General features: G+C 46.3%; 1 protein-coding gene across 1 annotated transcript in view; it reads right to left on the minus strand.

The window, feature by feature from the left end:
* Positions 1–20,861, minus strand: part of LOC106560266 (sec1 family domain-containing protein 2) — a 169,371-nt gene that overhangs the window by 60,465 nt on the left and 88,045 nt on the right. Inside the window, exon 5 of the mRNA XM_014122975.3 lies at positions 14,066–14,369. Coding sequence (XP_013978450.3) covers positions 14,066–14,369 — 304 coding nt within the window. The remainder of the gene's footprint in view (positions 1–14,065; positions 14,370–20,861) is intronic.

Consider the following 20,861-nt stretch of genomic DNA (forward strand, 5'->3'; position numbering starts at 1 on the left):
CAATTTTTGTTTGTTTACTATTCTTGTGGGGACTTCTGGTTCCCACAAGTTTACTTAAACACGTACACACACGGGTTGTGCCCTCTGGAAAGTGTGTGTGTATATGTGAGCCCATGCAGCCTGAGGGGTATAGTCATAAACCCCAGGAGCAGTAGCTTATAGAAATGGGTTACAATAACACACAGCACTACCAGCCACACAGGCTCCACCCATCACAATACACAGAGTCCTATAGAAACCCACTAAACAAATACATTCCCTCACAACACTGTGAAAGAGGTGTTATGAGGACTTACAGAAAACGCATTGTTTAAGCAAACCTATCAAATGTTGTACACTAGATACCAAAATATATTTTGATATAGATAAAAGACAGAGAGTATTTATAAATGACAGTGTGCATATCTCACTGAGCCTGATAAATAATAGTTCAACATTAAAGAAGTATGAGTGTGTGTAAGGGTTGTGGACTTGTTGAAAGTGTGTGTTGGGGCTCTTGACTGGTGCAGTGATGCATGGAGGCCCTACAGGAGGCCTGTGTTCCCACCTGAGACCCAGATGTTATTGAGAGCGAGACGGGGTCTGACTGGGTGAAGAAGGTTGGAGCTGGAGAGTGTGTTACTGTAAAAATACACACGTGGAAATGAGGGTCATAAAAAAAGTGTTACTATCTGAAGCCTTTAATGTTGCACTGAAAATGTTACATTTTGTTAAGTAATCAACAATTGTGCACAAAAACATCTGTCTCGCGATTTCCTTTGCCAACACTCAGATTATCTATTAGAATAGGGATGCTCAGGCCCCCCTTCCAGCATTGGGGAACTTTTTTTGTTGCCATTTAAAGCTAATTTCCTTCAATTGTAAACATTTAGTTATGGAATGCAGAGAAAATGTAGCAGTTTTAAAGCACATTTACTGCAATTCTACACATGTTGCCATGTTTTATGTGTGTTCATGTGATATGAGTGACTCAAACATTACAACAAAATTAAATAAATGTTTGCTGACAAGGACCAGTTGATCTGGACATTTCTGACAAATTATAAATAGCTCTCTAAGGTACTGTATGCAATGACTGACAAGACAAGAGGAAAACTGATGATGCACTATGCATTTTACAACTGTCAGTCGCCCCCTCTGCAGACCCCCTCACCCCCCTACAGTTTGGGAACCAGTGTTAGAATACTGTATGCAATGAGTAGGTGTTTTATGAATCAATATGAAAAACTGTGTACTACTAACCAACACTACAGTGATGTGTTACTCAGGAGCCAGGAATCCTTCCAGCAGCCAATATGAAGAAGGGAGGAGGAGAGAGCCAGGGTTGGCAGAGAGAGGGAGCCAACAGGAAACGGGGAAATTAGAACCATATATCCCGTAAGTCAATAACACAAAACACATACCCTCCAGTGGATATTCTTAGGATTTGATATCTCTACAAAGTAGAGGGGAAATTAAAAGGCAGCCAAAAATAGTGGTTGTTTGAACGGGGGAGTCAGAGAGGCAGGCAGCCAGGCAGTCTGCCGGGTCAGAGAGGGCTGAGGGGATCCACAGGTCTGACAGAGTATGAAGGCTCTGAGGGTTTACCCCGAGGGACTAAATGTCGGGTGTCCAATCAAAAACTCATCGTTTGACCACTGGATAAAATAATATAATAATTGTGAAGATAATCCTCTAAGAAAATCAATGGTTCAAACCTCATGTCTATCATAATCCGTTCAAAACCTATTTGAGATTTTTACCCTTGTAGGATGGTCAAAAATAGGGCAACTAAATCAATGGAGGCCAGAGAAAAGCAGGAAAAAAGCATAGCGTCAGCCAGGCTGGATGCTGTGTGAGAATTAAAACTACCTGACAGGCTTACCATTGAACTTGTCATCTTTCTTCTCAAATCCGGAGGACATAAAACATATAGAGGTAAGATAGACCTCGATTTTGAGACGACGTGTAGTATTTTCATATTTTAGTACGCGCAGTTCATATTAATGTGACGTTCCTGTTCTTTTTCGAAGACTTCTCACAAAAACAATCGTATCTCTGTAAAATGTCAACAGACAACCACAAAATTTGAAATCCTCAAGTTCGCTGATAAAGCTGCACTGCTCTGTCAGAGTTCGGTGCCTATTTTCGGATGTATTAGGTTATGAAATTCAACTTTTGGAATATAATGTTAATGATATGTTAGAGAAAGACCCCAATGAATGATTCAGAACATGAAAAAACATTGTCTTGGTAAAATGTATTTTATAACATAAAGAAGTGAAATGTCATCACCAAAGTATGTTTTCACCCTAGCGAATGACCCATTAGGAGCAAAGTGTTTGTGTGTGTGTACTAACCTAACACCACATACAGTAAGCTGACACACTACAACACACCAGATATTTCAAAGAGCGGTGAGATGACAGGGCTCCTCTACAAAGGGCATCTCACCTAGTAAAGTTTGCACAGTTCTAGCATCCATAGGTTCATATCTTTCTCCATCCCGCTCTCCATCTCTCAGTATGAGAGGTTCACCTGGGTTTAAACAGAGTTTAGCCGAACCAACGTGAGAGGGGGAGCTCATAGATGGAGCGCAGACGGAAAGCAGCTGTCAGCATCAAAGAGCGGAGCTGACCTTGTGTGTGTGTGTGTGTGTGTGTGTGTGTGTGTGTGTGTGTGTGTGTGTGTGTGTGTGTGTGTGTGTGTGTGTGTGTGTGTGTGTGTGTGTGTGTGTGCGAGCCAGCGGGAGACAGCCTGAGAGGACCAAGACACAGACATGTCTCATTCAGAGCAGATAAGAGGGAGAGAGATAAGATGGAGAACGTGAGTGTGTTTTTATGTTCAAGGAAGAGAGAGCAAAATGGAAAGAAAACACGACAAAGGAGAAAGTGAGAGAGTGATAGAGAAAGAGAGCAGAGAGCTTGAGTTAAAGAGAGAAAGAGGAGGGTGAGACCGTGAGAGTGAGTGTTCTGTATTTACTCAGGCCAGAGCTTATTAGAGACCCTGATCCCCCTCCTCTGTGGAGCGGAACACTAACAGCACAGGAAGACCACTCATCTCCCTCTAGGTCAGGGGGAGGAAACCCTGGTCCTGGAGTGGAGCAGGCACTTCATGTTTTTGATTTAACCGACATGGAGGATCAGGTGTGTTGAATTTAGGCAATCACTGAACTGATCAAATAGCTCTGTTGGTCAGGAGTGGTACCTATTTGGAACTAAATCCTGCAGTACCTGTGGCCTACTCCTGCTCTAGGCACTCACTGCTGCTGCTGGGGGAACTGCTGCTGCTGCTGGGGGAACTGCTGCTGCTGCTGGGGGAACTGCTGCTGCTGCTGGGGGAACTGCTGCTGCTGCTGCTGCTGGGGGAACTGCTGCTGCTGCTGCTGGGGGAACTGCTGCTGCTGCTAATGCTGGGGGAACTGCTGCTGCTGGGGAAACTGCTGCTGCTGGGGAAACTGCTGCGGAAACGGCTGCTGCTGCGGAAACGGCTGCTGCTGCGGAAACGGCTGCTGCTGCGGAAACGGCTGCTGCTGCGGAAACGGCTGCTGCTGCGGAAACTGCTGCTGCTGCGGAAACTGCTGCTGCTGCGGAAACTGCTGCTGCTGCGGAAACTGCTGCTGCTGCTACTGCTAGGGGAACTGCTGCTGCTACTGCTGGGGGAACTGCTGCTGCTACTGCTGGGGGAACTGCTGCTGCTACTGCTGCTGGGGGAACTGCTGCTGCTACTGCTGGGGGAACTGCTGCTGCTGCTGCTGGGGGAACTGCTGCTGCTGCTGCTGGGGGAACGGCTGCTGCTGCGGAAACGGCTGCTGCTGCGGAAACGGCTGCTGCTACGGAAACGGCTGCTGCTGCGGAAACTGCTGCTGCTGCTGCTAGGGGAACTGCTGCTGCTACTGCTGGGGGAACTGCTGCTGCTACTGCTGGGGGAACTGCTGCTGCTACTGCTGGGGGAACGGCTGCTGCTGCGGAAACGGCTGCTGCTGCGGAAACGGCTGCTGCTGCGGAAACGGCTGCTGCTGCGGAAACGGCTGCTGCTGCGGAAACGGCTGCTGCTACTGCTGGGGGAACTGCTGCTGCTACTGCTGGGGGAACTGCTGCTGCTACTGCTGGGGGAACTGCTGCTGCTACTGCTGGGGGAACTGCTGCTGCTACTGCTGGGGGAACTGCTGCTGCTACTGCTGGGGGAACTGCTGCTGCTACTGCTGGGGGAACTGCTGGGGGAACTGCTGCTGCTAGGGGAACTGCTGCTGCTACTGCTGGGGGAACTGCTGCTGCTACTGCTGGGGGAACTGCTGGGGGAACTGCTGCTGCTAGGGGAACTGCTGCTGCTACTGCTGGGGGAACTGCTGCTGCTACTGCTAGGGGAACTGCTGCTGCTGCTAGGGGAACTACTGCTGCTGCTACTGCTGGGGGAACTGCTGCTGCTACTGCTGGGGGAACTGCTGCTGCTACTGCTGGGGGAACTGCTGCTGCTACTGCTGGGGGAACTGCTGCTGCTACTGCTGGGGGAACTGCTGCTGCTACTGCTGGGGGAACTGCTGCTGCTACTGCTGGGGGAACTGCTGCTGCTACTGCTGGGGAAACTGCTGCTGCTACTGCTGGGGAAACTGCTGCTGCTACTGCTGGGGAAACTGCTGCTTCTACTGCTGCTACTGGGGGAACTGCTGCTTCTACTGCTGCTACTGGGGGAACTGCTGCTTCTACTGCTGCTACTGGGGGAACTACTGCTGCTACTGGGGGAACTGCTTATACTGAGGAAACTGCTTATACTGAGGAAACTGCTTATACTGAGGAAACTGCTGGGGAAACTTCTGCTACTGCTGGGGGGGAAACTGCTGCCACTGCTGGGGGGGAAACTGCTGCCACTGCTGGGGGGGAAACTGCTGCCACTGCTGGGGGGAACTACTGCCACTGTTGGGGGGAACTACTGCCACTGCTGGGGGGGAACTACTGCCACTGCTGGGGGGAACTACTGCCACTGCTGGGGGGAACTACTGCCACTGCTGGGGAAACTGCTGCATCTTCCACCTGAGGGCACAGCTAGAAGCAGCAGCTACACCAGTGATGCTGAAACTGATTGACACCCATCTGTAATTTCTAAGGAACCGTGTAAGAGAGGAGATGTGGAACATTACTGTTGAACATTGGGTTTGAGTGAGTCACAAGTCTACTGGTCAGTAGGGAGAGATGGGGAGAAGAACTAAGATAAGCCTGTCTGTCTGTCCACCACGACACTAAACAGACAGTAGAGAGAGGGAGAAAGGAACAGACATTAACCAGCATGTCAAAACACAGGAAGGGGAGGAGAGGGGGAGCTGCAGGGGGAGGAGAGGGGAGAGTAGGGGGAAGAGAGGGAAGAGTAGGGGGAGCAGAAGGGGGTTAGTGGGGGCGGTAGGAGGAGGAGAGGAGGCAGTAGGAGGAGGAGAGGGGGCAGTAGGGTGGAATAGAGGGGGAAATAGGGAGAGGAGGGGGACGAGGGGGAGCAGTTGGGGATGAGAGGGAGATTATAGGGGGCAGTAGGGGGAGGAGAGGGGGAGCAACAGGGGGAGGAAAGGGGGCAGTAGGGGAGACGTCGGGTGCAGTAGGGGGAGGAGAAGAGGGGGAAGTAGGAGAGAGGGCAGTAGGGGAAGGAGAGGGGGCAGTAGGGGGGGCAGTAGGGGGAGAGGGGGCAGTAGGGGGAGGAGAGGGGGAGCAGCAGGGGGAGGAGAGGGGGCAGTAGGGGGAGGAGAAGAGGGGGAAGTAGGAGAGAGGGCAGTAGGGGAAGGAGAGGGGGCAGTGGGGAAAGTAGGAGAGAGGGCAGTAGGGGAAGTAGAGGGGGCAGTAGGGGAGGAGAACGGGGGCGTCCCCCCTGGCTTTGGGGAACACCTGGCCTCCTGACAGGAAATGACCTGGACACCACGAGCAGAGCCGAGCGGCAGGAGAGCTTCCATCTGGCATCAGGGCTGTAGTAGAGGAACACACTACCACGCCTAGGAGGAGCACACACAACCACTAAGACCAGAACTAGCAATCTAGTATCTCTAGCTCTTATCTACTGTCCAGTATTGAGTAACACCACAGTATCAGTCTTTCCCCCCCTACTACTGCTCAGTACAGCCAGCCCCCTCGTCCCTTCACCACCATCTAACGTAGGCCAGAGCTGTAAAAAAATAGGGCACACATGTCTTTATAGCTAAGGAAAGCTGTCACATAATCCTCAGAAGTCCCAAAGCAACTATATTTAAAATACGTATTATCATGTCATGCAGTAATTGTAAAGGGAAAACAAGTCAATCACAGAGTAACTTGAGCTGAGTGAGAGATAGCTAGTAGAGAGTAGTTGATAAGAGCTGTAGGAATGAGGGGAAATAGAGAGAGAGAAAGAGGCAGAGGAAGAGAGAGCGAGGGGACAGTTTGCGGAGGAAAGCGTGTACAGACTGACAGGTCATCTCTCACTGCTGTCTGGAATCCGTAATGTAAACAGGCTCTTCCACAGCAGCCAGATAAAACACAGATATACCGTAAAACACTGAGCACTCTGGGAACAGGAGTATACACGCAGACCTTTGTCTACTTCCATTAGCACTGAGACTCCTCAAACTCTCCCCGTATCTGCCTCTCTGTACAGTATGTGTGCTGCAGACGCAATAGAAGCTTCATATGACAGGATGACCCCCTCCATGTGGGTAGTTCTGGGGCTGAGAGGGGAGAGAGACATGGGGAGTAAAGGGGGTCAGAAGACAGAGGAAAAAGAGACACTGGGGAGTAGAGAGGACAGGAGGCCCAACAGGACCTCTCCACTGACCCTGTGTTATAGGGTGACCACAGCCTGCACTGATGCGTGTGCAGGGGCCAGCAGGGCCAATGTCACAGCGTCCCTCTGAGCCTGTGTGTGTGTGTGTGTGTGTGTGTGTGTGTGTGTGTGTGTGTGTGTGTGTGTGTGTGTGTGTGTGTGTGTGAGAGAAAGAGAAAGTGTGTGTGAGTGAGTGAGTAGGAGGTCAAGAGGAGTGTCCCTCTCCATCCTTGTAATATCAGCCCAGAGGGAATTGTATCTGCTTACGACTAGCCTTTTATGATGTGCATTTCCTGTCATAAATACACAGAGGAGGAATTCTGAGCTGAGGTTTAACATCCTCCATAAAGCAGACGGTAGGTCTGGAGGTGTAAACAACACATTGGAAGTGGTCTAGAGATGGTCCCAGGGTCTGGGTTAAAACCTATATTCCAATGGTAGACCTTCAAAACAGGATTACTGTGGATGAAGGGAACAAGCTGTTTGTATTACTGTACACACTGATGACTACAAAGGAAGTGAAGTGGGCTGAGTGTAACACACACACACTCCCGTGGTCTAACCTCCTGACCGGTCGTGTCCTGCAGTGGAGTCTAGTTTAATTTCTGTTGCTTAAAGCCTGGGGTTCCGTGTGTGTGTGTATTTGTAGAGGGGGTCGATGGGTTGATCTGAGGAAAGTCTTCCAATTAAAAATGAGACAAATTTTGAGTCATTTCATAAATGCAGTGAAACTGGGGAAATAATCTTAACCAAGCCTAATCATCACCCATGCACCCTCACGCTCCGCTTCCCCTGTAACTAGCTCTCTGCTGCAGGGCCTGGGAGAGAGAGAGGGAGGAATGAACAGAGAGAGGGGGGGAGAGAAGGGGGTGGGAAAATACAGAGAGAAGAAAATAGAAAGAAAAAGAGAGCGAGAGCTGATGGCCAGAGTGTAAAATAACTTTTATGTCCCAGGACTGTTCCCGTTGCCATGCCAACCTAAACAGCTTCTTTGGGGAGGTCCGTCTGTCCCGTCGCTCCCTGCTTCCCCCACACACCCCAAGGACAGAATGGAAAACAAATCCAACTAGTGTGTGTGTGAAGGACAGGGGTGCTCAGAACATACAGTTGAAGTTGGAAGTTTACATACACTTAGGTTGGAGTCATTAAAACTCGTTTTTCAAACACTCCACAAATTTCTTGTTAACAAACTATAGTTTTGGCAAGTCGGTTAGGACATCTACTTTGTGCATTACAAGTCATTTTTCCAACAATTGTTTACAGACAGATTATTTCACTACAATTCACTGTATCACAATTCCAGTGGGTCAGAAGTTTACATGCACTAAGTTGACTGTGCCTTTAAACAGCTTGGAAAATTCCAGAAAATTATGTAATGGCTTTAGAAGCTTCAGATTGGCTAATTGACATCATTTGAGTCAATTGGAGGTGTACCTGTGGATGTATTTCAAGGCCTACCTTCAAACTCTGTGCCTCTTTGCTTGACATCATGGGAAAATCAAAAGAAATAAGCCAAGACCTCAGAAACAAAATTGTAGACCTCCGCAAGTCTGGTTCATCCTTGGGAGCAATTTCCAAATGCCTGAAGGTACCACATTCATCTAAAAAAACAATAGTACTAAAGTATAAACACCCATGGGACGACGCAGCCGTCATACCGCTCAGGAAGGAGACGCATTCTGTCTCCGAGAGATTAACGTACTTTGGTGCGAAAAGTGCAAATCAATCCTAGAACAGCAGCAAAGGACCTTGTGAAGATGCTGGAGGAAACGGGTACAAAAGTATCTATATCCACAGTAAAACGAGTCCTATATCAACATAACCTGAAAGGCCACTCAGCAAGGAAGAAGCCACTGCTCCAAAACCGCCATAAAAAAGAGACAGACTACAGTTTGCTCATGGTGACAAAGATCATACTTTTTGGAGAAATGTCCTCTGGTCTGATGAAACAAAAATAGAACTGTTTGGCCATAATGACCATCATCATGTTTGGAGGAAAAAGGGGGAGGCTTGCAAGCCGAAGAACACCATCCCAACCGTGAAGCACGGGGGTGGCAGCATCATGTTGTGGGGGTGCTTTGCTGCAGGAGGGACTGGTGCACTTCACAAAATGGTTGGCATCATGAGGGAGGAAAATTGTGGATATATTGAAGCAACACCTCAAGACATCAGTCCGGAAGTTAAAGCTTGGTCGCAAATGGGTCTTCCAAATGGACAATGACCCCAAGCATACTTCCAAAGTTGTGGCAAAATGGCTTAAGGACAACAAAGTCAAGGTATTGGAGTGGCCATCACAAAGCCCTGAACTCAATCCTTGTGAGCAGAACTGAAAAAGCGTGTGCAAGCAAGGAGGCCTACAAACCTGACGACTCGGTTACACCAGCTCTGTCAGGAGGAATGGGCCGAAATTCACCCAACTTATTGTGGGAAGCTTGTGGAAGGCTACCCGAAACGTTTGACCCAAGTTAAACAATTTAAAGGCAATGCTACCAAATACTAATTGAGTGTATGTAAACTTCTGACCCACTGGGAATGTGATGAAAGAAATTAAAGCTGAACTAAATCATTCTCTCTACTATTATTCTGACATTTCATATTCTTAAAATAAAGTGGTGATCCTAACTGACCTAAGACAGGGCATTTTTACTAGGATTAAATGTCACGAATTGTGAAAAACTGAGTTTAAATGTATTTGGCTAAGGTGTACGTAAACTTTCGACAACTGTAAAATAGTGACAGTCCAGTAAAATATATGCCCCGTAAACCCCCGTCCTCCCACGGCTTACAGTAAGTCACAGGGTGCCACAGGGTTCAATTCTCGGGCCGACTCTCTTCTCTGTATACATCAATGATGTTGCTCTTGCTGCTGGTGATTCTCTGATCCACCTCTACGGAGATGACACCATTCTGTATACTTCTGGCCCCTCTTTGGACACTGTGTTAACTAACCTCCAGACGAGCTTCAATGCCATACAACACTCCTTCCGTGGCCTCCAACTGCTCTTAAACGCAGGTAAAACTAAATGCATGCTATTCAATCGATCACTGCCCGCACCTGCTCGCCCGTCCACCATCACTACTCTGGACGGTTCTGACTTAGAATACATGGACAACTACAAATACCTGGGTGTCTGGTTAGACTGTAAACTCTCCTTCCAGACTCATATTAAGCATCTCCAATCCAAAATTAAATCTATAATCGGCTTCCTACTTCACAACAAAGCCTCCTTCACTCATGCTGCCAAACATATCCTCGTAAAACTGACCATCCTACCGATCCTCGACTTCGGTGATGTCATCTATAAAATAGCCTCCAACATTCTACTCAACAAACTGGATGCATTCTATGCCAGTGCCATCCGTTTTGTCACCAAAGCCCCATACACTACCCACCACTGCGACCTGTACGCTCTCGTTGGTTGGCCCTCGCTTCATACTCGTCGCCAAACCCACTGGCTACAGGTTATATTCAAGTCTCTGCTAGGTTAAGCCCCGCCTTATCTCAGCTCACTGGTCACCATAGCAGCACCACCTGTAGCACGCACTCCAGCAGGTATATCTCACTGGTCACCCCCAAAGCCAATTCCTCCTTTGGTCGTCTTTCCTTCCAGTACTCTGCTGCCAATGACTGGAACGAACTGCAAAAATCTCTGAAGCTGGAGACTCATATCTCCCTCGCTAGCTTTAAGCACCAGCTGTCAGAGCAGCTCACAGATCACTGCACCTGTACATAGCCCATCTGTAAATAGCCCATCCAACTTCCTCATCCCCATACTGTATTTATTTATTTATCTTGCTCCTTTGCACCCCAGTATCTCTACTTGCACATTCATCTTCTGCACATCTACCATTCCAGTGTTTAATTGCTATATTGTAATTACTTCACCACCATGGCCTATTTATTGCCTTAACTCCCTTATCTTACCTCATTTGCACTCACTGTATATAGACTTTTTGTTTTCTTTTTTCCTACTGTATTATTGACTGTATGTTTTGTTTATTCCATGTGTAACTCTGTGTTGTATGTGTCGAATTGCTATGCTTTATCTTGGCCAGGTCGCAGTTGTAAATGAGAACTTGTTCTCAACTAGCCTACCTGGTTAAATAAAGGTGAAATAAATAAATAAATAAATAAATAAAAGTCACCATCACCCATCCTGCACAGGCTAAAACACAGTCATGGGTCAGAGCCTGGACTGGGATTTCACACTCTCACTGTAAATACATACTCTCCTGTAACTGGAGCTGAGAATACACAAACACAGATATACACCATCGTATTACACACACACACATACACATACACATACACACACACACACACACACACACACACACACACACACACACACACACACACACACACACACACACACACACAGAGGAAAGCATGAAACCCCCATCTGGAGCTACCTCCCACTATGGGACAATAGAGGGGGTGGATGACTGTGTGCTAAACCAAAAATGGCTCTACCCGGGTTGGCAGGAATCCTGACAGGCAATGGAACAAACTCAAGGAGTGACAGAGAATGGGGATGTGGCTATTATGGTGTGTCTGCTGTATCCAACTATGGACAATATGGACCATATGTGCATATATTTGATGGTATTTTCCGCTGCTGGGTTGAGTTCCTGACCCCATCCCCAGGTACTGGTGTGTGTATAATTGTGCTGTCATTGACTCCTTTGAGACATACAGTCCTACACCTTATTACAGCATCAACCAAATGGGAGCCACAGTCACTGTAATAACACCCCATAAACACACACACCCACGGCTCACAGAAGAAACAAGACTCAAACTATTGGCCTCTACCTCGAAATATTTGCCACAAACCTCCTCTCCTCCCTCCCTCCATGTCTCTCCTGCCCCCACCATTGATCTCTCACACACTAAAACACAAAACCACAACTGAAAATGAAAATGATCGAAGTGACTATTAAAACTATTTACAGCTTGCACACATCACACACTAACCATGTCTGAGACAGACAGAAAGGAGCCAGCCAATCATCTGCCACATCTGAAAAGTGTGATGAGGCTCATGTCCAATTACCGTCATCCTCTGCTATTCAGTGACATTATTAGCCAATCATCTTCTACCTCCCACTTCTGGTGTTGACTGCAGAGCACTTGGTTCAAGAGCTCACTTCCTAGTATGAGCTCTAAGCGGAACCATTTCTTGGCAAACACCATTTCTCCCTTTAATTGAACCCATACTTTAACTTCCCTCACAGAACTCATACAGTACTCATTCATCTCTCTCACACACGCACACACACACACACACACACACACCTTTAGGCTACACACTTCCCTTCAATTAAATCCACACTAGACATTCCCTCATTCAGACTCTCCAGGTGCGTGTCAAATTGCTAGTATTCTTGTTCTCTTTGTCCACTTCTTCTTCTCCTCTTCTCAATCCCTTCTTTCCCTGAGAGAGGTTGAGATAATGTCTATTCTCCCGCTGAGGACATGGACAACGCCTCCACTTCCTGTACCCCTCGATCACCAGCAGCTGATGTTGGTAAACAACATCCCCTCCGACTAGGAGACTTGCAGCTGTTCCTGGGTTTGTTGAGTCTGTGAGTTTGTGTGTCTGTGCGTGCATGCATTTCTGTGTTTGTGTGTGTCTTTTGTTATGTGTGTGTGTGTACGTGTGCATGTGCATGTGTTGCATGCATGCATGTGTTTTAAACAGACCATTAGTGCAGCATCATGCTTGTCTGTAGGAGGGATGCGCTGCTCTTCACTGTGTGTCCCTGAAGGCGGTTGTTAGGAGGGTCAGAGTGTAAGACTGTTAGCCTTTAACCAGCTGTGTGTCTGTCTGTTCTGCTAGTCACTCTGTCCGTATGCTCATTCAATCCTCCTCCTGTTATTTCATCTGTTAGTTTGTGTATGCGATTGTGTGTGTGTCTGTCTGTACAGAATATGTGCTGCATGTGTGTGTCTGTTAAGCCCAGGCTGTTTACTGTAGCCAAGGGGAACAGAAAAAGGGGATTTGTAAAAACATTGTTCTCATGGCGACCAGGTTTCACTCAGCATCTGGTTTCTATTTGATTCCTTTAATTGGGATGAATGTGACAATCAATGTTATTCTGTGCTGCTCGGACAAAGACGGACCCCTGACTCATATTACACACAAACCATTTAATCTGTAACCATAAAAACCAAATCAACACACAGACGGACACGGATACGCACACACTGCTAAGAAAAAGTATTCTCTTTCTCAGACACACCTGGTGTGCATTTACAGGGTCATTTCTAGTGAAGTGTTTACAGAAAGTCACGTTTTTAACATGGGCTACATCTCTGGACCAGCACCTGCCAGGAGGCCCCTCAGTCAAATAGGACAGAAAGAGAGAAAATAAGGCCAGAATTCTGCCTTAGCAGCTTTATAGTGAGAGGGAGAGAGGGAGGCAGAGAGAAAGAGAGCAAGGGAGAGAGAGAGAACAGAGAGAGAAAAGGACAGAGAAGTAAAGAGAGAAAGAGAAAAGGAGAGAGAAGTAGAAAGAACATTTAGAAAAACAGAGTGAGGAAACTACCCAACCATGTCCATGTGTGTGATACGAGGCAAAAAAAACCTGTGGTAATAATAAGCAGTGTAATATTCCAGGTGTTTACTAGCTAGAGAAGGTAAAGAGTGGGCCAAACTAAAAGCAGCACTAATTATGAGCTATGTGGCTGGGGAGGACTGTGTGTGCAGCTTCAAGGTTAGAGAAACTCAAACTGGGGGAGGTACACTGTGACATGGAGGTACAGAGCTAATTCATCATTCCCAGAGCTGGCCACAAGCCCTGCTGCCACACAGAGACACACAGACCTGTCCAGGCAGAGAGAACAGTTCCAGAGAGACCAGCTCCTGACCTCTAGATTGGAAATGTTCTCACAAAGTACATTGCAAGTGGGCAGGGCCCAGCAAAGCTAAGATAGTACACAGGCACCAGGGGAGAGGTCAAAGTGCACACACACACATACACACTCTGCAGCAGGATCCCACAGTCATGTTTGTTACCATGTGACCTGACAGGGGTGTGTGTGTGTGTGTGCGAGAAGCGGGGAGTCGCTAACAGTCCTTCTACCATCAGCAGCACAGAGGTACAAACAACAGTGTCTTCTCCATCGCTCCGCTACCATATGAACAGTTAACTGGGGTCATTCTAGAATGACTATAAAGAGGTGATACGTTGCATCTGGTTCAGCTTAGTCTTATCGAGAGCATGGTGTAATTTATGGTTACAGTATTAGTGTTCAGCATTGGTGTGCTTCTGTTAAGGTTTTATTATGGTTGTGTTAGGTACTAACCGGTGAGTTTCTGCAGCAGGGGGCTGAGTTCCGTCTCTCTGGTGATGACCAGGGTGAGTGCTCCAATCAGCTCCCTCTCCACCTTTTCCTCCTCCTCTTCATCATCTGCAATCTGGGCCTCTCCAGCCAGTGAGTACAGGTAGACCAGCAGCACCAGCAGCTCATCTGGACCACACTCCTCCTCCCCCGACCGGGACCCTGAACTGGACTCTGAGCTGGACCCCTCCTCACCCTTAGCAGCGCGAGGTTTCATCAGGGGCAGAAGCTGCCTCAGAACACCAGCAAAGTCAGAGTCTCCCAGAGCCTGCAAACAACACAGGATACAGAGACATTTTAGAGATATGAAGTAGAAACTACAAACTGAGTAACACAAAACACATCAAATCACCACACACATACAATGCCTTCAGAAAGTGTTCACACTGCTTGACTTTTTCCACAATTTGCTGTGTTAAAGCCTGAATATAAAATGTATTAAATAGAGATTTTGTGTCACTGATCTACACACAGTGGTTAACATGAGTTTAAAATTGACTACTCCATCTCTGTACACCACACATACAATTATCTGTAAGGTCCCTCAGTCGAGCTGTGAATTTCAAGCACAGATTCAACCACAAAGACTAGGGAGGTTTTCCAATGCCTCTCAAAGAACAACACCTATTGGTAGATGAGTAAAAAAAAATAAGCAGACATTGAATATCCCTTTGAGCATGGTAAAGTTATTAATTACACTTTGGATGGTGTATCAATACACCTAGTCAGTACAAAAGATACAGGCGCCCTTCCTAACTCAGATGCCGGAGAGGAAGGAAACCGCTCAGGGATTTCACCATGAGGCCAATGGTGATTTTAAAGCAGTTACAGTTTAATGGCTGTGATAGGAGAAAACTGAGGATGGATCAACAACATCATAGTTACTCCACAATACTACCTTAAATTGAAAAGAAGTGAAAAGGAGGAAGCCTGTACAGAATAACAAATATTCCAAAAAAGGCATCCTGTATGAAATAAGGCACTAAAGTAATACTGTAAAAAATGTGGCAAAGAAAAAAAATGTTATGGGAATGCTTGTCATCGGCAAGGACTAAGGAATTTTTTGAGGATACAAAAAAACGTAGTAGAGCTAAGCACAGGCAAAATCCTAGAAGAAAACTTGGTTCAGTCCGCTTTCCAACAGACACTGGGAGACAAATTCACCTTTCAGCAGGACAATAACCTACAGAAGGCCAAATTTATACTGGAGTTGCTTACTAAGACAACCTTGAATGTTCCTGATTGGCCTAGTTAAAGTTTTGTTCTTAATAATCTGCTTGAAAATCTATGCCAAGACTTGAAAATGGCTATCTAGCAATGATCAACAACCAACTTGACAGAGCTTGAAAAATGTGTTAAAGAATAATTGGAAAATATTGTACAATCCAGGTGTGGTAGCACTGCTATGGAAAATGTTGAAGAATTACAATACCAACACAAAGTCAATGAATGTCTAGATCGGTATGTTTTGGCATTTGCTTATTTTATGACTATGAGTAATCCAGTTTTATGGAAATTATTTTTTACTTTTCTTCCTTGTGCATTCATTTTATGATGCAACTGTGTATAAGAAATCATTGACCTGTTCATTGGCATGCATACACACACACAGAGTGTGTGTTTTTGTACTGTTTAGGAGCAGTGACCTGTTTCTCTGTGTTGCTGTTAGTGAGTTTGCTCCCATGCTGGTATTGCCTGTCCTGGCCCACATGATTTTCATACAGCACAATATACAGCCTAACAGTCAGAATGAGCTCATACCCCTATTAAACAGGGGTGTGTGTAGAAAAGAGTGAGAACGAGAGAGAGGAAAGAGAAAGAGAGATAGAGAGAGAATGAAAGAACGTGAGAAAGAGAGAGAAGGAGTGAGAGAAGCTGCAGTCGGTTGCCTCTGTGGATAGATGACAATTTAATGAGTGTTAAGACCTCAATGTTCCTCCCATCAAGACAAACAGGCTTTCTCTCTACCCAGCTCCTATCGCTGAGCTCTGAGCCCTGGGGCCTGGTCTGGCCCACTGAGGGGATCCGGTGTCCAACCCATCACTAACTTCCTCTGGGCCAGGGAGAGGGGAATCAGCACCAGTACTGCACTAACTGCCTTTGAGGGTGTGCATGTGTGTGAATTCAGACATGGGTCCTTATCCACAAAGCTTCTGAGAGTATGAGTGCTGATCTGTCCATATAATCTTATTCATTATGAAAAAAAAGCGAAAATGATGCTAGATCAGCACTCCCACTCTCAGACCCTTTGTGTATATGGGCCCTGGTCTCAAGGGCCCAATGATCATCACAGTTGGCACTACCCTCTAGCAGTGTTACAGGTGAGAACTAGAGTCTAAACGTGCTTGATATCTATCCAGGGCAAGTACAGGGCTCCCGAGTGGCGCAGCGGTCTAAGGCACTGCATCTCAGTGCTAGAGGCGTCACTACAGAGACCTTGGTTCGAATCCAGGCTGTATCACAACCGGCCGTGATTGGGAGTCTCATAGGGAGGCACACAATTGGCCCAGCGTCGTCCGGGTTTGGCCGGAGTAGGCCGTCATTGTAAATAAGAATTTGTTCTTAACTGACTTGCCAAGTTAAATAAAAAAAAAATTTAAAAAAAAAGTACATGATGCATGACTGTAGTGTGTCAGAGCTCTGAGTCTCCTGTTCTCTTCCAGCTAGGCCTCAGCCCCAGCCAACCACCGCCCCCAAGGGGTATTCAAACACACAAACCAAATCACAGAACACATTTTTCTCCTTAAACGTTGTGAAATCAAATACCTCTCCGAGCGGCACTCAAAACTATTTGCCAAACAATGTTTGGGCTCTTTCCCTTCTTTTCTCCATTGTGAGTAGAGAGGAGAAAGTAGAGAGGAGAAAGTAGAAAGGAGAGAGGAGAAAGTAGAGAGGAGAAAGTAGAGAGGAGAAAGTAGAGAGGAGAAAGTAGAAAGGAGAGAGGAGAAAGTAGAGAGGAGAAAGTAGAGAGGAGAAAGTAGAGAGGAGAGAGTAGAAAGTAGAGAGGAGAAAGTAGAGAGGAGAGAGTAGAAAGTAGAGAGGAGAAAGTAGAAAGGAGAGAGGAGAAAGTAGAGAGGAGAAAGTAGAGAGGAGAAAGTAGAGAGGAGAGAGTAGAAAGTAGAGAGGAGAAAGTAGAAAGGAGAGAGGAGAAAGTAGAGAGGTTCCAGGGTTTCATGGTAAGACGAGCAGAGTAAACACCCTTTCTTTGTCAGCACTCTGTACTCAGCAGAGAAACCACGGATATCGTACTGCTTAGTCAGTCCACACATGTCCAGGAGCTCATCTGTACTGAGAGGGAGTCACGAGCAACACAGGAGGCTGAGAATGACTTGGCCTGGATATAGAAGCAGGTGAAGGGTAGGGGAATGGGTTCTATGGCCCCCTAGAGTTTTCCATGTGATCTGACCAGGAAAAACTCCTTGCCATGGTAATAAGACAGCTCTACATGTGATTCACCCTGACCTGTAGTCATGGGATTTGTGGAAGGTTAAAAATACGAAGTTTCTGTGTGTGTGTGTGTGTGTGTGTGTGTGTGTGTGTGTGTGTGTGTGTGTGTGTGTATCCATCTTTCCTATTTACCCATCCTGTTTGTTGTTCTACCTCCCACTTCTGTCTCTCACTGCTTCCTCTAGCATAATTACTCTTACTTTCACCTCCATCTCCCCGCAAATGCACTCTCTCTCTACTTTTGGTTTTCACTGGACCTTTTATACTGAACAAAAATATAAAACACCAAATGCAACAATTTCAACGATTTTACTGAGTTACAGTTCATATAAGGAAATCAGTCATTTGAAATAAATTCATTAGGCCCTAATCTATGGACTTCACATGAGTGGGCAGGGGCGCAGCAATGGGTGGGCCTGGGCGGGCATAGGCCCACCCATTTGGGAGGCAGGCCCACCCACTGGGGAGCCAGGCCCAGCCAATCAAAATGAGTTTTTCCCCACAAAAGGCCTTAATTACAGACAGAAATACTCCTCAGTTTCATCAGCTGTCTGAATGGCTGGTCTCAGACGATCCCGCAAGTGAAGAAGCCGGATGTGGAGGTCCTGGGCTGGCGTAGTTACATGTGCTCTGTTGTTGTGAGGCAGGTTGGACGTACTGCCAAATTCTCTTAAAATGATGTTGGAGTTGGCTTATGGTAGAGAAATGAACATTAATTTATCTGGTAACAGCTTTGGTGGACATTCCTGCAGTCAGCATGCCAATTGCACGATCCTTCAAAACTTGAGATATCTGTGGCATTGTGTTGTGTGACAAAACAGCACATTTTAGAGTGGCCTTTTATTTTCCCCATCACCTGTGTAATTATTTATTTTATTTATTTATTTATTTTTTTTTTATGCTGTTTAATCAGTCAGCTTCTTGATATGCCACATCTTTCAGGTGGATGGATTATCTTGGCGAAGGAGAAATGCTCAGTAACAGGGATGTACTGTAAACCAATTTGTGCCCCACATTTGAGAGAAAAAGCTTTTGTGCGTATGAAACATTTCTGTAATCTTTTATTTCAGCTCATGAAACATGGGACCAACACTTTACATGTTGAGTTTATATTTTTGTTCAGTGTACTTCTTTTTGATCCCACTTTCACTCTTTATTTTCCCCTCTATCTCCCCACTCACTCAATCTTTCTTTCTTTTCCTTTGTGTGTGTGTGTGTGTGTGTGTGTGTGTAAAACTCAGTCCCTTCAGGAGACATATAAAAGCTGCTGTCAAGCTGGTTGCTGTGGCGCCAGGACAGGAAATAGAGGTATACATATGGAGCTTTAAGATTGACTGCAGCTTTCTCCCACACGACACACACCAACACACACTCCACAATGCTTGGCACTCAATCACTGCACTATGATTAACACTACAGAGGTACAGTACCACTCTTACAGCAGGTGTGTGCTTAGTCCCCTCCTGTAATCCCTGTTCACCCACGACTGAATGGCCAAGCACGACTCCAACACCATCATCAAGTTTGCTGAAGACACAACGGTAGTAGGCCTGATCACCGACGGCATTGAGGCAGCCTATAGGAAGGAGGTCAGAAAGGAAAGGACGCCACCATCCACATCAACGGGGCTGTTGTGGAGCGGGTCGTGAACTTCCAAGTTCCTTGGCGTCAAATCACTAAGGACTTAACATGGTTCACACACACCTGCACAGTCAGGAAGAGGGCATGGCAGCGCTTCTTCCCCCTCAGGAGGCTGAATAGATTTGTCATGGGCCCTCAGATCCTCAAAAGGTTCTACAGTTGCACCATCGAGAACATCTTGACTGGCTGCATCACTACTTGGTATGGCAAATGCGTCGCCCTTGATCGCAAAGCGCCTAAGAGGGTAGTGTGGACAGCCCAGTTCACCACTGGGGCCGAGCACCCTGCCATCCAGGACAATTATATCAGGCGGTGTCAGAGGAAGGCCTGAAAAATTGCCAAAGACTCCAGCCACCCAAGCCATAGACTATTCATTCCGCTACCGTCTTGCAAACGGTACCGGCTTTCGGACTAAGAGGCTCCGAGACAGCTTCTATCACCAAGCCATAAGATAGCTAAATAGTGAATTAAAATGGTACACAAACTACCTGGACTGAGTATCTTGCATTAACCCTACGCACACTCACTAGACTACACACACACAAAACCCATTCACATTCATATACTGACAACAAACACACACACACTTTTACACTCATAATTTGCTGCTGCTACTCTGTTACTTATTTTACTCTTACTATTATCTATCCTGATGTCTAGTCACTTTACCCTGCCTTCATGTACATATCTACTTCAAATACCTTATTATTATTATCTATTCTGATGCCTAGTCACTTTACCCTGCCTTCATGTACAGTTGAAGTCGGAAGTTTACATACACTTAGCTTGGAGTCATTAAAACTTGTTTTTCAACCACTCCACAAATGTCTTGTTAACAAACTATAGTTTTGGCAAGTTGGTTAGGACATCTACTTTGTGCAAGACACAAGTAATTTTTTTCAACAATTGTTTACAGACAGATTATTTCACTTATAATTCACGGTATTACAATTCCAGTGGGTCAGAAGTTTACATACACTAAGTTGACTGTGCCTTTAAACAGCTTGGGAAATTCCAGAAAATGATGTCATGGCTTTAGAAGCTTCTGATAGGCTAATTGACATCATTTGAGTCAATTGGAGGTGTACCTGTGGAAGCATTTCAAGGCCTACCTTCAAACTCTGTGCCTCTTTGCTTGACATCATGGGAAAATCAAAAGAAATCAGCCAAGACCTCAGGAAACAAAATTGTAGACCTCCGCAAGTCTGGTTCATCCTTGGTAGCAATTTCCAAATGCCTGAAGGTACCACGTTCATCTGTACAAACAATAGTACCCACGTATAAAGGCCATAGGACCATGCAGCCGTCATACAGATCAGGAAGGAGACGCGTTCTGTCTCCTAGAGATGAATGTACTTTGGTGCGAAAAGTGCAAATCAATCCCAGAATAACAGCAAAGGACCTTGTGAAGATGCTGGAGGAAACAGGTACAAAAGTATCTATATCCACAGTAAAACAAGTCCTATATCGACATAACCTGAAAGGCCGCTCAGTAAGGAAGAAGCCACTGCTCCAAAACCGCCATAAAAAAGCCAGACTACGGCTTGCAACTGCACATGGGGACAAAGATCGTACTTTTTGGAGAAATGTCCTCTGGTCTGATGAAACAAAAATAGAATTGTTTGGCCATAATGACCATTGTTATGTTTGGAGGAAAAGGGGGGACGCCTGC

This window comes from Salmo salar, chromosome 10 (genome assembly GCF_965601325.2).
Source record: "Salmo salar chromosome 10, fSalSal1, whole genome shotgun sequence".
NCBI classification, from domain to species: domain Eukaryota; kingdom Metazoa; phylum Chordata; class Actinopteri; order Salmoniformes; family Salmonidae; genus Salmo; species Salmo salar.